The sequence below is a fragment of the Ovis aries genome, chromosome 7 (assembly GCF_016772045.2).
Source record: "Ovis aries strain OAR_USU_Benz2616 breed Rambouillet chromosome 7, ARS-UI_Ramb_v3.0, whole genome shotgun sequence".
Taxonomy (NCBI): domain Eukaryota; kingdom Metazoa; phylum Chordata; class Mammalia; order Artiodactyla; family Bovidae; genus Ovis; species Ovis aries.
Genome location: NC_056060.1, coordinates 32252722 through 32270023, shown reverse-complemented (window position 1 = coordinate 32270023; position 17302 = coordinate 32252722). Strand labels below are relative to the sequence as shown.

At 40.2% G+C, this 17302-nt stretch overlaps 1 protein-coding gene and 1 non-coding gene across 2 annotated transcripts in view; one reads left to right on the top strand and one right to left on the bottom strand.

Annotated features, from left to right (window-relative positions):
* The window catches only part of FAM98B (family with sequence similarity 98 member B), a 33181-nt gene extending 26036 nt beyond the window's left edge, over positions 1 to 7145 (bottom strand). The window contains exon 1 of the mRNA XM_027971662.3: positions 7044 to 7145. Coding sequence (XP_027827463.1) covers positions 7044 to 7114 — 71 coding nt within the window. The 5' untranslated portion in view covers positions 7115 to 7145. The remainder of the gene's footprint in view (positions 1 to 7043) is intronic.
* Positions 7146 to 16537: 9392 nt separating this feature from the next.
* On the top strand, positions 16538 to 16644 carry LOC114115985 (U6 spliceosomal RNA). The gene has a single exon (XR_003590084.1). It is a non-coding gene; the product is annotated as a U6 spliceosomal RNA (small nuclear RNA).
* The last annotated feature ends 658 nt before the right edge of the window (positions 16645 to 17302 follow it).

The following is a 17302-nucleotide window of genomic DNA, read 5'->3' as shown; positions in this document are numbered from 1 at the left end:
TTAATTGAATTTGTATCAGTTTTCTTTTATTGTTCTTAGTGTACCTGAACTTTTTTTCCCCCACGTTACAAACTTTTTAAGTTTTAGCACATTTGCTGGGTTTTAATCCACTGCAGTTATTTTTCATTTGATAATCAAATTGTCCTATCTCTGATTAGTGGGAGCCCATTCATGTTAGTCAATGAGTTCTCTGACTAGTTCCCAGAATTCTTTGAATATTTTTCTTGATTTCTATGACAATATGTTCTTGCCTTTTACCTGCAGCTGGCCATTTCTCCAAGAAGCCCTGATTCTCTTCAATGGTATTTATTTAGAATACATAATCTGGCAGTAAAGGTTAGTCACTGCAACTGTACCTTTTTAAGAGAAATTACATCAGGAGTTCATACTGCTATTTTCAATTCAGATTTAGAATTATAGGGTTTTTACCTATTTTGCTTTACATTTTAATCTGTTTTTCTCTTACAATGCAAATTCTGGTTTCTTATGACATAGAATCCTAGTATGGCAACCTACTCCAGTATTGTTGCCTGAAAAATGCTATGGACAAAGGAGCTGGTGGACTACAGTTCATGAGGGCCGCAGAGTCAGACACAACTCAGTGACTAAACAGCAACAAATATAAAAATATAAGTTACATAGTTTCAGAATAGAAAAAACAGCATTATTACTAATAAAATTACTGAAAACAATTTATATTTTTGTTTCTAGAATCCATTCCAGTTCAGTTGCTCAGTCTTGTCCCCCTCTTTGCAACCCCATGAACCAGAGCATGCCAGGCCTCCCTGTCCATCACCAACTCCCGGAGTTCACCCAAATCCATGTCCATCGAGTCTGTGATGCCATCCAGCCATCTCCTCCTCTGTCGTCCCCTTCTCCTGCCCTCAATCTTTCCCAGCATCAGGGTCTTTTCAAATGAGTCAGCTCTTCGCATCAGATGGCCAAAGTACTGGAGTTTCAGCTTCAACATCAGTCCCTCCAATGAACACCCAAGACTGATCTCCTTTAGAATGGACTGGTTGGATCTCCTAGCAGTCCAAGGGACTCTCAAGAGTCTCCTCCAACACCACAGTTCAAAAGCATCAATTCTTCGGTGTATAGGAAAACAATTTCTTTCCATGTGATTAAATCCTACACAATATATTGACAGAGTTTTTTTTAAAAGAGATTTGTCTTTTTATGTTTTGATTTCATTCTAGGTTTGCTTTATCATTATGTAAAATGTTTATATGGCTTCAATGTCAAAAACAACACATGGTACATTCAGACAAATCTAGCTTGTAATCTTAATGCTGTTCCCTCTGCTGTTTCCTCCATTCCTCAGAGGAAATCACATGTATTTTGGGGAGTCAAACCATGTTTTAAAAAATATATATACATGCACACAGGCACACATGCACACACACACACACGTGAGTGCTTAGTCACTCAGTTGCATCTGACTCTTTGCTACCCCATGGGCTGTAACCTACCAGGCTCTTCTGTCCATGGGGTTTCCAGACAAGAATACTGGAGAAGGTGACCATTTCCTTCTCCAGGGGATCTTCCCGACTCAGGGATCAAACCCTCGTCTCCTGAAGCTCCTGCACTGGCAGGCAGATTCTTTACCACTGCACCACCTGGGGAGTCCATACATGCATGCACACACACTAACATGTACTTGTTTAGATAAAAGGCAGCCTACTATCTACTGTTTTATTCCTTTTTTAAAACATATATACATGCACACACATATCTATATATATTGGAAATCAAAGATATTATTCAGTCATACTTATGGTTGTACAGTACTCCACTGTCTGGATTGTACCATATTTTATTTGCTATCCGCCCACTGAAGGATAGTTTGTTTTTTTGTAGTGCTCTGCTATTATCAAAAATTAGACAAAGAAAAAAAAATCGGGCAAATTCTTGTCACTGTATACCTGGGATAGATTCCTAGAGGTGCAATTGTTGGATCAAAGGGTAAATGAATATGTAACTTTGCTGGATACTATAAAGTTTTCCTATACAAGGATTATACAATTAAAATACAAGAGTATCCATTACCCATAACTCACCAAAGTTGCCAAACATTTGAATTGTTGACCATATGGTTTTCTCAGTATAGTTTTAATTTACATTTCTCTTATGGCAAGACTGTATCCTTTTCATACATTTAAAGGTGATTTGCATTTCTTTTTCTCTAAATTCTCTGGTCATATTTTAGGAAGGGTTTTTTCAAGTCCCCTTTTGCAGATAAGAAATTAGGGCGTAATGAAGTTAGGATACCTGCCTTATGCAGCAGGCCAGAGGAATATTACAATCATCCCCTCTTTACAGTAATGCTTTTAAGTTAAAATCATCTTAATTCTGGCTTCCCAGGTGGCGCTAGTGGTAAAGAACCTGCCTGCCAAGGAAGCAGACATAAGAGACGTGGGTTCACTCCCTGGGTCGGAAAGATCCTCTGGAGAAGGAAACAGCAACCCACTCCAATATTGTTGCCTGTAGGATCCCCGTGGGCAGAGGAGCCTGGCAGGCTACAATCCATGGGATCACAAAGTCAGACACAACTGAGCAACTAACACTATACTACACAAGGTAATATCAGAAGATAAACAAGTGATGACATTGTTTTAAAACCAGATTTGACCCATGATGCGCCATGTGAACTCAAACTTCTGTCCACACTAACAAGGAAACAAAGTAAATAACCTGGCCAGGCAACGCAGTCAGCTAGCACTAGACCCTCTCTCTGTTCCTCTAACTAAGGCTGGTTCCCCTGGTGTTACCTTTCTACCATGACTTACAGAGCCTCTCATTCAGATTTCATAGTAAGCATCTTGTTTCTCCCCACTTGCTTTCATTTCTGCAATAAAGCAACAATCATGGGCTCTCAAAAAATATTTAACTAATTTATATTATTAGTGATGGTACTTTTACTGAAATGCCAATTGTAAAATTCAACAAAAATTTACTAAATCACCCAAAATACTAAATCTTGAATACACAATCCTTAATGCCTCAGTTCATTAAAACAGGCAAAAGTAAAAAAGAAAAATAAATGCATTTAACATGAATAGTTAGTAACAATCATAATAATAGCAACTAACATCTATAAACTAATCTTAGGCCAGTGCCATGCTGTATGTGTATTAACACATTATAATAATATCCTATAAGAGAGGTATTATCATGCCCAGTTTGTTCTATCACTTGTTCAATTAGGAAAGTGCCACTCTAATTGCAAACACTGGAGACAACTCCCCTAGGCCTAGACTCCCCCAGGGCCATACACAGTGGAACCATAGTTGCTGATATGACACTACTTTAAGCTGGGTGAACCAAATTCAGTCCAGTAGGGCCACTGGCAGATCTTCAAAAGGACACAGTCAAGGTCTCAATTACTTTCTTTTTTCTGTTTTCATAAGCCAACATATAAAATACGAGACCCCTTTTCCCCCACCCCCACCCCGTCATTTACTCACCCTACTGGCTTGTCTCTGATTCAGCTCTCCACTTCTTCCTATTTCCCAAACTCTTCTTCTATGTTCCATCCATAAAGAACAACTCTCCTATTCTGTCAATGTCTTCTCAGAAAGATTTATAACCACTACTCCAAGCTTTGGGTATTTCTCTCATAAGTGCCTAAACGTCAAACAGTGGGGTTTTGCTCTCCTTGCTTCCCAATACAGCATCCCATATCACTCACTGCTCCTAGCTTTTTTTAAATTGAAAAGTTGTTTTACAATGTTGTTAGTTTTAGATGTACAACCAAGTGACTCGGCTATATGTACAAACGTATCTTTCTATTCAGATTCTTTTCCCATATAGATTTTTATAAAATATTGAGTATAGTTCCCTGTGCCATATAGTCGGTCCTTGTTTATTTTATAATTTATTTTATATATATACTTCCTAATTTACCCCTACCCCCAACATCTTTCCCCTTTGGCAACCATACATTTGTTTTCTACATCCTGTGGGTCTACTTCTGTCTTGTACATAAGTTCATTTTTGTATCACTTATATGATTGCACATATAACCAATACTATATGACATTTATCACTGACTGGCTTATTTCACTTAATTTCTAGGTCCATCCATGTTGTGTAAATGGCATTATTTCACTCTTTTATGGCTGAGTAATATTCCACTGTATAAACAGACCACATCTTTACCCATTCCCTCTGTCGATGGACATTTAGGTTGCTTCCCTATTGCGGCTATTATAAATAGTGCTGCAGTGAACACTGCCATTCATATACCTTTTCAAATTATGGTTTTCTCCAGATGTATGCATCCCACGAGTGGGATGCAGGATCATATGGAAGTTCTATTTTTTGTTTTAAGGAACCTCCATCCTGTTCTCCAAAATGGCTTGAACAATTTACATCCCCACCAACAGTGTATGAGGCCTCCCTTCTCTCCACATCCTCTCCAGCACTTATTACTTGTAAACTTTTTGAAGATGGCCATTCTGACCAGTGCGAGGTGACTGCATTGTAGCTTTCACATTTCTCCAATAATGAACAACGTTGAGCACTTTTCGTGTACTTTCTGGTCGTGTGCATGTCTTCCCTGGAGAAACGTCTACTTAGAGCGTCCGCCTGTTTTCTGACTGACTCCATCTTCTCGTGAATGTCCCCTGCTCGCTCCAGGCCCAGGCCCGCCAGATGTGCCACCCTTTCTCTCACGGTTCTCACTGATCAATCTCTTGGATGCTCGTCAGCATTCCCTGTGCTCAGTTTCCTCTCCATTCCTATTGTCTTTCAATGATACTGAGTTTCTTCAAAATCCATATGTATACCCCTTCCAATACCCTGAGTTCTCAGCCTCTTTTCCAACCCTTGCCACTACACATTAATAAGCCACACCATCACCTGGAACTAAACCACATCCGAAATCACGAATCTGAACAAGTCACTCCCTGACCACAGCCTACTTATTCTACCTTCCAACTTGCTCTTTTGACCACACTTGATACCATCTCTACCTCTGTTTCTATGGTTCCTCTGTATTCTCTGTATTTACTAGCTCCTGGCTGTCTTCACTTTCTTCCCTGTCCAACTGAGATTCCAAAGTGTATCATTTTATTTTATTGCTCAATAAATACTTATCAATGAATCATCAATATCATCTCCTTCAGCTCTAATATCTAATTCAACTAATCACTAAGACCAGTAATGTGTACAGGTGTGCAGACTCTTTGCAACCCCATGGATTGTAGTCTGTCTGGCTCCTCTGTCCATGAAACTTTCCAGGTAAGAATACTGGAATGGGTTGCCATTTCCTACTTCTTCCTGACTGAGGGATCAAATCTGCATTTCCAGCATTCAGGCAGATTCTTTACCATGGTGCCACCTGGGGAGCCCAAGACCAGTAATGTACTTCTTTCTATATCTACTGCCACTAAGCAAGCATCACTTCTTGCCTAGACCACTAAAAAACTCTCCAATCTATTCTCTACCATGCTGACAGAACTTTTTAAACTAGACATCTAAACACTCCCCTTTTCAAATTCATTAATCATGTTGCACTTCTGTTATGACAAAGAACAAAATCCACAACATGGCCTAAAAGGTGCTGCAAGCCCTGTTCCTCACCTAAATCTCATCAATCCAGCCTTCAACACTGCTCCTTGCTCTCTGCCCTCCAGCTGTATCAGCCTACCTCAAGTTCCCTTTTTTGACCCTCAACTGTCTGGCCCTATGCCTACCTCTGCGCACTCTGTGCTTTGAACCTTTCTTCATTCAGTACAGTTCAGTCGCTCAGTCGTGTCTGATTCTTTGCGACCCCATGAATCGCAGCACACCAGGCCTCCCTGTCCATCACTAACTCCTGGAGTTCACTCAAACTCATGTCCATCGAGTCAGTGATGCCATCCAGCCATCTCATCCTCTGTCATCCCCTTCTCCTCCTGCCCCCAATCCCTCCCAGCATCAGAGTCTTTTCCAATGTGTCAACTCTTTGCATGAGATGGCCAAAGTACTGGAGTTTTAACTTTAGCATCAGTCCTTCCAAAGAACATCCAGGGCTGATCTCCTTCAGAATGGACTGGTTGGATCTCCCTGCAGCCCAAAGGACTCTCAAGAGTCTTCTCCAACACCACAGTTCAAAAGCACCATTCATTCACCCATTCATTCAACCACTATTTATTGTACTAGACCTGACTGTAAGATGTTCTAAGGAACAAAACAGGTAAAGCACCTGTTCTCCCAGAGCTGATTTTTGCCTGTGTATTAGCGAGTGGAGAGGGTGGATGTTCAAGAGACAATAACAAATGTGAAGGACAAGATAATCTGGAATAGGGATAAAGGCTGTGAAAAAAAAACAGGATTATGGCTGAGGAAGAATCTATCTTGCATGTATTTATTCCCATGCCTTTAAGTATTAACATCATTCCAGGAGCTTTCACAGACTCACCACTCTGAATTGCAAACACCAGCAGACTATACATTTCACGACTAGTTAAACTAGTAGTAATCTGAAAACTCTTTTTCCTTGGCCTAGCACATAAAATACACATTAGTGAATACAAGTTAACATCAAATTAATATGTTGTTAATGGATGGAAGAAACAGTTGAATGAATGGATTCACACTTAATTAAAAACTCCTTCTCTGGTCAAGGAAACAGGAGTGATTTGCCCCGGGGCCCTAATTAAGCCACACGTTGTAAGAGGTAGGAAACAACAGCTGTACTCTGGACTTCCAGAGCCTCTGAAAAATAGCCCCGCGAGGCAGCAACACTTTCTCCCAAAGAAGTGCTGCCAGCCGGGCCCCTCCGCGTCTTTGCCGTGGGTCCCCGGTGCCGAGTTTCGAAACAAGGAGTTCGGGAAAGGGGGCCACGCGCCCTAGCTTTTCAGGCCTGCTCCACCCCTCAAACGGATTTCTCTCCCGCCTCCCTCTTAACTCCGTCGGCGCCGGAGGCAGCGAGGCAGGGAAGGAGGCCTGCACCGAGCGGCAGGAGCCCACCGGAGGCCCACATGGGGGAGACTGCGGCATCCACGGAGAGAGACAGCTTACGTTTTCCGGGGAAAGGCGATCCCAGGACTACTCACCCCAGCGCCTCTAGAGTATCCAGCACGTCCCCCTCCATCGTAGGTTCGGGACCCGGATCCGGCCCTCTCATGGTCCTTCGGCCCGAAGCTGTTCCTCACTCTAAAGAGCCCGCCGGAAACCGGCGTCGCGTTGCCAAGGTTCCGGCCAGATCTCAACCTGAACTGCCTGGGAAGGGTAAAGGAAGGTTCCTGACCTGCAGGCAATTGGCTGTTCTGCCTAAAACGACGTTATATACACATACAATAATAGCTTTTTAAAATGATATCAACAACAAATAGTAGTAATAAAAAGGCTTGAGTTGTGTCTTATCAAACATCGGTATTGTTTTGATCAGATTCCTGCCCTCTTTTTATAACAAAAATCCTGAAATAAAATATTACCTTGAGCTAAAATTGTACGGAATATCATGTGCCTACACATAATTTTTAACTCAAATACACAATAAAGCTCCAACTTTAAGAATAAATAGAGATGTATAACAAAATGTTGTTTCATTATGTACATAGATCAAAGAAATGATCAGATGCTTGCATCTATCTGTAGAATCCTCTTCAACATATGCAGACTATTGCACAGCTGAAAAAATATAGGTGAGTGTGAGACTTCCCTGGTGGTCCAGTGACTAAGACTCCCTGCCCTTAATGCAGGGAGCCCACGTTCAATCCCTGGTCGGGAAACTAGAGCCCATAGGTCACAACTAAAAAACAAACAGTATTCCCTCTGTATACTTTTTATGGAGAATTCAGTGTCTAGAGGATACAAAATTATTTTAAGGCTCATAAAAGAGAGTGAGCATAGAGCATTAAATCATTAACAGCTGTATCTCTCAAATAAATATCCAAATAAACACATAACAATTTATCCTTTTAAAGGACTGTCCCAAGCCTTACAGAATGGTATAACATCTTTGACCCTAGTCCACTGAAGTCAGTTATGTTCTCACCTACCTAATCATTGTTACTAATAAAGAGCTTGCCAATAAATTTATAAAACCCAGAGAAGTTTACCCATAAATTTGAATAACTTTCAATAATGACTCTTCCTCTGTGACAACCTGAAGGTGTGGGATGGGGAGGAAGGTGGGAGGGAGGCTCAATAGGGAGGGGATATATGTATACCTATGGTTGATCCATGTTGATGTATGGCAGAAACCAACACAGTATTATAATTATCCTTCAATTAAAAATAAATTTTAAAAAGTAATGACTCCTCTACCATATACCCAGGCTTAAGTAAAATTATTTGCAGGTTAGTGGTTAAGAATCTGCCTTCCAATGCAGGGAAAGCAGTTTGATCCCTGGTCAGGAACTAAGATCCCACATGCCACCCAGTAACTATATCCACACAACAACTATTGAGCCTTGGCACCTGGAGAGAAGCCTTGTGCCACAACCAAGACCACCATGCGTGCTCAGTAGCGTCTGACTCTTTGCAACCCTATGGTCTGTAGCCCACCAGGCTCCTTTGTCCATGGAATTTTCCAGGCAAGAATACTGGAGTGGGCTGCCATTTCCTTCTGCAGGTGATCTTCCTGACCCAAGAATCGAACTCACGTCTCCTGCATCACAGGATTCTTTACTGCTGAGCCACTAGAGAAGTCAATTGAGACCAGATGCAGTCATAAATAAATGCTTTTTAAATAAAAGACCAAAATCATAAAAAGTATGTTCTCTTACATTAAACAGTGAATCAATAAAAAAAGAAAATTTGAAAAAATCCCCAAACATTTAATGCTCTGAATTTAAGCAATGCACTACTTCTGAATAATCAGATTAAACTAGGGATTAAACTAGGAAAAAAAAGATGAGAAAATATTTTTGAACTGAATAACCATAAAAATGTCATGTGAAGGATGCAGATAGACTCATACTTAAAAGAAAATATATAACATTAAATGCACATATTAGAAGATTTTTCAATTTCAAAAGATTGAAAATTAATTATCTAAGTATCAGTTGCAAGAAGGTGAAAAGCAAAACAATTATATCCAAGGAAACAGAAATGAGAGAAAATACAATAAAGAAATTAAGATAAATTTGGGCCTTTTTGCAGACTAATAGTATTGACAAACCTTTAGCCAAGCTGATCAGGAAAAAATAAATAAGTACAAAAGAAGAAGAAAACAACCATTATTAGGAATGAAAAAGACGACACAGGTACTTCATCATCAGATATTAGACAGTTAAAAGGATGTTATGAATAATTTCATGCCAATAAATTTGAAAATTTAAAGTTGATAAATTCCTTGAGAAACACTATTTAGCAAAAATGATACAAGGAAATTTTTTTAAATGAATAGTTTATATCTATTAAAGAATGACAAATTAAAAACCAACAAAAAATGCTCCAAGCCCAAAGTGTTTTCCTGATTTTTCCAAATACTTCAAAAAGAAATGACACCAATCTTATATAAATTTTTCCAGAGACTAGAAAAACATGGAGTATTTTGCAATGCTTTTTATGAGGACAACATTATCTTTAAAAAAATCAATACAAACATTAAAAAGAATTTACAGACCAGTTCCTCTCATGAAAAGAGAGCTGCACTTGCATAGCCACCTGAGCATGACAAGGCCACCACTGTAGTTCAGGCCCCTTCAATACATGGTGCTGGGCAATGGGATATCCAAACCATGGCCTCTACCTCATGCTATCATCAACACAAAAATCAACAAACAATCTATTTTAAGGAATGGAAGAGCATTTTATTCAAGCCAAGCTGAGGACCATAGCCTGGGAGACACAGATTCAAGAAGCACTTGAACTGTGTTCACACCTGACTACCCCAAAAAAGAGGGAGGCTGATATAGGCAAAAACCACAAAGTTACAGAAGTTGTTTGCCAGGAAGTAGGATTGGAGTCGGCAAGAAGAATGCTTGTTAAGCAAGGTTAGTTGGTATCCAAAATAGCTGCACAGTTTCAGGGAAAGATTTTGAGACCAGAAGGTTGCAGCTGGCAGCTGCTGGCAGATACTGTTTTGAAAATGGCTGGTGGTATCCTTGACTGTGACACAGCTCAGAAAATTCAAGTTCTCAGTGATGCAGGAACATGTCTGAAAACACATCCACAATGGCCATCAAGCTCCATTTTGGATAACAAAACCCCAGTTACCCCATTTAATTTTTAATTGATCTTAAATATGTTATCATTGAATTCTTTCCTTTGGAAAGCACCGATGATCCATCTTATTCTTGTTAGGTCCTTTCATTGCCAAACTAGCTAATAACCTGCTCCAGATCTATTGAGTTCCTCAGGGCTGGGATGGATTTGGCCCAGGAAATTTGCATTGCAAGGAGGAGGGACAAGAAGCGTACATTCTAGGCTGGGGTCACATTTGAGCACACAGCCAGAGGGTTATGGTCTCAAGCAGGGTATGTTTTGATTACCATCAAAGTTAGTTGATCCCTTGGGGATGTAATTGAAACCACATACCTCATTTTGGGACTTGAACACAGTCACACTTCGGATGACTTGAACCCACAATCTCTCAGCTGAAATAACACACCCGGTCTTAGGACTTACTAAAGCTCAGGGTTTTTGTGTTACAACACAGAAGGAATTCTGTGAGAGCCAAAGTTCTAGACAAGGAGTAGACTTATTAACACAGGACACTTGTGAAGGATACCAGGGGGCAGGCAAGGCTGCTCTAAGTGGGAAAGCAGGCATACCTGGAGAGATACACATTCCATAGACAGAGCGAAGTCTCTTTCAAAAGGTGAGAGCGGCCCTAGGAGATACCACACTCTGTATACAGAGTGTGGACCACCTCAGAAAGCAAGGAGCCCCAAGGTGTGGAGGGCGGTTGGTTTTTATGGGGTGAGTAATTTCATAGGCTGATAAGAGGGAGGATTATTCCAACTATTTTACGGAAGAGGTGGAAATTTCCAGAATTTGGCCACCACTCACTTCTTGGTGTTTATGGTCAGCCTCAGAACTGTCATGGTGCCTGCGGTGTGTCATTTAGCTAATATATTACAGTGAGTGTATGATCAGGCTCAAGGTCTACAGAAGTCGATTCTTCTGCCATCTTGGACCTAATTGGTTTTAACCGGTTTTTGTCATATTCAATAGTTGTGTCATTCTCTTAATGGTTTTGCCCTACCCTGTTCCCTTGTCTCGTTCCCTCTTCAGAGATTTTACTCCCATAATTGTACAGGAAACAGAGAGGTGACAGACAGTGTCTCCTATAGCTGCTTCAAGGCTAAGCAGGGGCATTGACCCTGCCTATCAGGTAGTAAAAACCTCTGGATACCTGCTTTACAGGCCCCAGGAGCAGAATAGCTCCTGCGTTAAGTCTGTATGGGCTGGAATCCTTGCATAAACATCCTCTTTATGCGGAACTCTTGTAACTGCTTCTATAGTCTTCCTATGAATTGTTTTGAATATGAAGCACTTTTGCAACAGCATCAGCATACAATATAACTGTCCATAAATTATAAGACTTAAAAGGCATGGTTAAACATCTGGTTATAACATAATCAATAAAGAAACTTGGTTACAATAACCAGAATTACAACTGCTTACATTTAACAGAGTTTGGGCTTGGGAAAGTAATTTAAAGATATAATATTTGTTTATATAGGCTTCTCGGCCTGAATTTTCTATCTCTGGAGATAGGAGTGTCCTTCTACTTCCAGAGGTGGGGGTGTACCTTTCACATGGCAGATTTATTTCCTGCTTTCAGGGAGACAGAAAGGTGGATGAGAATGGCCCTCTTGCATTGGCTGTTTCTTAAGTAATTTTAATTCAAAAGAAGCAATATGCCATTAAGGTATATTTTGGGGTAGCCTACTTATGGGTTTCCCTTGTGGCTCAGCTGGTTAAGAATCCACCTACAATGTGGGAGAGATCTGGGGTTGATCCCTGGGCTGGGAAGATCCCCTGGAGAAGGGAAAGGCTACCCACTCCAGTATTCTGCCCTGGAGAACTCCATGGACAATCTATGGGGCCACAAAGAGTTGGACACGACTCTCACACGCTAGTAAAGTGATGCTTAAAATTCTCCAAGCCAGGCTTCAACAATACATGAACCATGAATTTCCAGATATTCAAGCTGGTTTTAGAAAAGGCAGAGGAACCAGAGATCAAATTGCCAACATCTGCTGGATCATTGAAAAAGCAAGAGAGTTCCAAAAAAACATCTATTTCTGCTTTATTGACTATGCCAAAGCCTTTGACTGTGTGGATCACAATAAACTGTGGAAAATTCTGAAAGAGATGGGAATACCAGACCACCTGACCTGCCTCTTGAGAAACCTGTATGTAGGTCAGGAAGCAACAGGTGGAACTGGACATGGAACAACACACTGGTTACAAATAGAAAAAGGAGTATGTCAAGGTTGTATATTGTCACCCTGCTTATTTAACTTCTATGCAGAGTACATCATGAGAAACGCTGGGCTGGAAGAAGCATAAGCTGGAATCAAGATTGCTGGGAGAAATATCAATAACCTCTGATATGCAGATGACACCACACTTACGCAGAAAGTGAAGAACTAAAGAGCTTCTTGATGAAAGTGAAAGGAGAGTGAAAAAGTTGGCTTGAAGCTTAACATTCAGAAAATGAAGATCATGGCATCCAGTTCCATCATTTCATGGCAAATGGATGGGAAACAGTGTCAGACTTTATTTTTGGGGGCTCCAAAATCACTGCAGATGGTGACTGCAGCCATGAAATTAAAAGACACTTACTCCTTGGAAGAAAAGTTATGACCAACCTAGATAGCATATTAAAAAGCAGAGACATTACTTTGTCAACAAAGGTCCATCTAGTCAAGGCTATGGTTTTTCCAGTGGTCATATATGGATGTGAGAGTTGGACTATAAAGAAAGCCGAGTGCAGAATTGATGCTTTTGAACTGTGGTGTTGGAGAAGACTCTTGAGAGTCCCTTGGACTGCTAGGAGATCCAACCAGTCCATCCTAAAGGAAATCAGTCCTGGATGTTCATTGGAAGGACTGATGAAGCTGAAACTCCAATACTTTGGCCATCTGATGTGAAGAGCTGACTCATTGGAAAAGACCCTAGTGCTGGGAAAGATTGAGGGCAGGAGGAGAAGGGGACGACAGAGGATGAGATGGTTGGATGGCATCACCGACTCAATGGATATGGGTTTGGGTGCACTCTGGGAGTTGGTGATGGACAGGGAGGCCTGGCATGCTGCGGTTCATGGGATCACAAAGAGTCAGACACAACTGAGTGACTGAACTGAACTGAACTGAGTAACTTTCACTTTTGCTTAGGTCCACAATAGCGCCATCTTCTAAAATATTTCTAAAAGTTTCACATACTAAAAGATGAGCTGGTAACTGAAGAAACAATGGTTTAGAAGAGTCCTCCATTTGTCTGAACCAGTTTTTAGTTCTGAGAACAGGTCAGTTTAGTTAAATAGTTACATCTTATTTTCTAGAGGAGGAAATGACAACACACTCCCACACTGCAGTATTCTTGCCTGGAAAATCTCACTGACAGAGGAGGCTGGTAGTCCAAAGAGTTGTAAGAAAGTGTGACATGACTGAACAACTAAGGCCTATATCTCACTGTAGGAGGTGATGAATATACTGGGCTCCCAAAACTAGGCCCCTGGTGCAAACAATCAGGTATTTAATAAGAGGCACTTTCATGGAAATAAAAGAACAACAACGGTTCATAATTGGAGCAACTTATAAACCAGTTTCTGGGTCCAAGAGACAGTCAATTAAGATTTCTAGATGTCCGAGTGAAAGCTTCCTTTGCAGTTTGAAATGCCTCTAATGATGCCATCAGGTATTCAAGTAAACTTTCTGAAGTGGCTCACGAGGACTGTTTAAATATGAGCTGTGGCAAGTTCTCTGAAGTTTATATCAAGTCATTTAGCTTCAGGAAAAGGGCTTAATTTGAGAGTTCTGAATTCTGGAGAAATCAAGGAGAAAAAGAAAAATGTTTCAATTCTGCTTACAAGGTTTTAATTTACTAAGTTGTTTTAAGTTTTACAAAAAATTTTCCTTGTATCTGGAAAACAAATGATTAAAAATCAGTAATATTTTAGACCAAATCATAAAAAATTATAACCATATTTATCAGTTTATTCAATCTCATGTAATTAATTCTTGTGCTTGAGTGTAGTTTTTCTATTAGTTCACTGGCCATGTCTGATGATTGAAGGTGAAAGGAACAGTTATAATTTCAAGAAGTTTGCAAGATTTTTTTTAAAGCTTTCATGATTTGCCTGGTGAAGTGGAAGCTATGATCACTGGACATTGTGAAAGGTATACCAAGAAGAAAATACATTTTTTCTTAAAGTTTCTTTGGCATTAACGTATATGTACCTAGTATGGAAGAATACAAATGTATAAAATAAATATTAAATACATAAAGGGAGAAAGTGATGGGAACATAGCAGGAGACTTTAACACACCACTGGATAGATCTTCTAGAGAGAAAATCAATATGACAACACAGATCCTAAATGATACAATAGAACAGTTTGATTTAGTTGACATTTTCAGGATATTTACACCCCCTCCCCCCTCAAAAAACCCCATAATACACATTCTTTCAAGTGTACATGGAATATTCCCTGGGATTGACCCCATGCTGCTGCTGCTAAGTCACTTCAGTCGTGTCCAACTCGTGCGATCCCATAGACAGCAGCCTACCAGGCTCCCCCATCCCTGGGATTCTCCAGGCAAGAACACTGGAGTGGGTTGCCATTTCCATCTCCAATGCATGAAAGTGAAAAGTGAAAGCGAAGTCGCTCAGTCCTGTCTGACTCTTCGTGACCCCATGGACTGCAGCCTACCAGGCTCCTCCTTCCATGGGATTTTTCCAGGCAAGAGTACTGGAGTGGGGTGCCATTGACCCCATGCTGCTAAGTCACTTCAGCCGTATCCAACTCTGTGCGACCCCATAGACGGCAGCCCACCAGGCTCCACCATCCCTGGGATTCTCCAGGCAAGAATACTGGAGTGGGTTGCCATTTCCTTCTCCAATGCATGAAAGTAAAAAGTGAAAGTGAAGTCACTCAGTCCTTAGCAACCCCATGGACTGCAGCCTACCAGGCTCGTCCATCCACAGCCTACCAGGCTCGTCCATCCATGGCATTTGCCAGGCAAGAGTACTGGAGTGGGGTGCCATCGCCTTCTCCAACTGACCCCATACTAGGGCACAAAATTAACCTCAAAACATGTAAGAGGATAGAAATTATTTCAAACATTTTCTCTGGCCACAATGGCATGAAACTAGGAATCAATCACAGGAAAAGAAATGAGAAAGAAGCCCAATTACATAGATCCTAAACAAAATGCTACTAAAAAACCAATGGGTCAACAAGGACATCAAAAGAAATTTAAAAATACCTTGAGACAAATGACAATGAACACATAACCATAGAAAATCTGTGGGATGTATCAAAAGAAGTTCTTAGAATTAAAGCTTAGAAGTTCATAGCAAGATCGGCCTTCCTCAAAAAGTAAGAAAAAATAAAAAACATATGATCTAAAAGAATTAGAAAAAAGAACAAACAAAACTAAAGTTGGAAAAAGGAAATAAAAATTAATAAAGACCAGGGAGGAAATAAAGAAGTAGAAATTTAAAAAAAATAGAAAACAAAAATCAATAAAACTAAGAGCTGACTCTTTGAAAGGGTAGGCAAAATTGACAAACCTCTGGCCAGGCTCAGCAAGAAAGAAACAGAACTCAAATCAATAAAGTAAAATATGAAAAAGGATAAATCTCAACTGACAATATGCCAAAACATGCCAACAGATTTGATAAAATAGAAATAGACAACTTTCTAAAATCATACAAACCACCAAAATCAAATCAAGAGATAGATAATTTGAATAGACCAATAACTAAAAGTAAAACCTATGACTTAAAAGAAAAACTCCCTACAAACAAAAGTCCAGAACCAGATAGCTTCATGGTGAATTTTACCAAACATACAAAGAGGAACATATACTCATCCCTCTCAAACTCTTCCAAAAGATTAGAGAAGAGAGAATACTCCCAAAGACATTCTATGAAGCCACCAACACCCTGATACCAAAACCAGACAAAGATATTGCCAAATAAAAAAATTATAGGCCTATACCTTTGATGAATATAGATGCAAAAATGCTCAACAAAATATTAGTAAACCAAATCCAACAACACACAAAAAAAATCATACACCATGACCAAGTAAGATTCATCCCAAGCTCATGAGGGCAGCTCAACATAGGCAAATCAGTCAATGTAACACACCACAGCAACAAGTCAAAAACATATGATCATCTTAGAAGATGCAGAAAAAGCATTCGACAAAATTCAACATCCATTCATCATAAAGACTCTTACCAAAGTGGGTATAGAAGGAACATATCTCAACATATGAAAGCCATTTATGACAAACCCACATCCAATATAATATTCAATGCTAAAAGCCTTCCCACTAAAATCTGGGACAAAGGATGCGCACTATTACCACTTCTATTCAAAACAGTAAGGCAGTTAGACATAAAGAAATAAACTGGTGCTCGCTTTGGCAGCACATACACTAAAATTGGAACAGTACAGAGAAGACGAGCATGGCCCCTGTGCAAGGATGACATGCAAATTCGTGAAGCGTTCCATATTTTTAAAAAGGAACACATTTGAGTCAGTTCTGATGAGGTGGATGAACTTAGAACCTATTATACAGAGTGAAGTAAGAGGAAGATAAATATCATATTCTAATACACATATACAGAATCTAGAAAAATGGTTCTCAAGCATTTATTTACAGGGTGGCAATGGAGAAACATAGAGAATAGACTTATGGCCATGGGGAGAGGGGAGGAGAGGATGAGATGTATGGAGAAACATGGAAACTTACATTACCGTATGTAAAATAGATAGCCAACGGGAATTTGCTGTGTCTCTCAACTTCCCTGATGGCTCAGATGGTAAAGCATCTGCCTACAATGTGGGAGACCCAGGTTCGATCCCTGGGTCTGGAAGATCCTCTGGAGAAGGAAATGGCAACCCACTCCAGTACCCTTGCCTGGAAAATCCCATGAACAGAGTGGTCAACTACAGTCCATGGGGGCGCAAAGAGGGACATGACTGAGCGACTTCACTTTCACTCACTTTCAGGAAACTCAAATAGGTCCTCTGTATCAACCTAGAGGGGTGGGAGGGGGGGGGAGATTCAAAAGAGAGGGGATATATGTATACCTATGGCTGATTCATGTTGAGGTCTGACAGAAAACAAAATTCTATAAAGCAACTATCCTTCAATAAAAACTATAAATTAAAA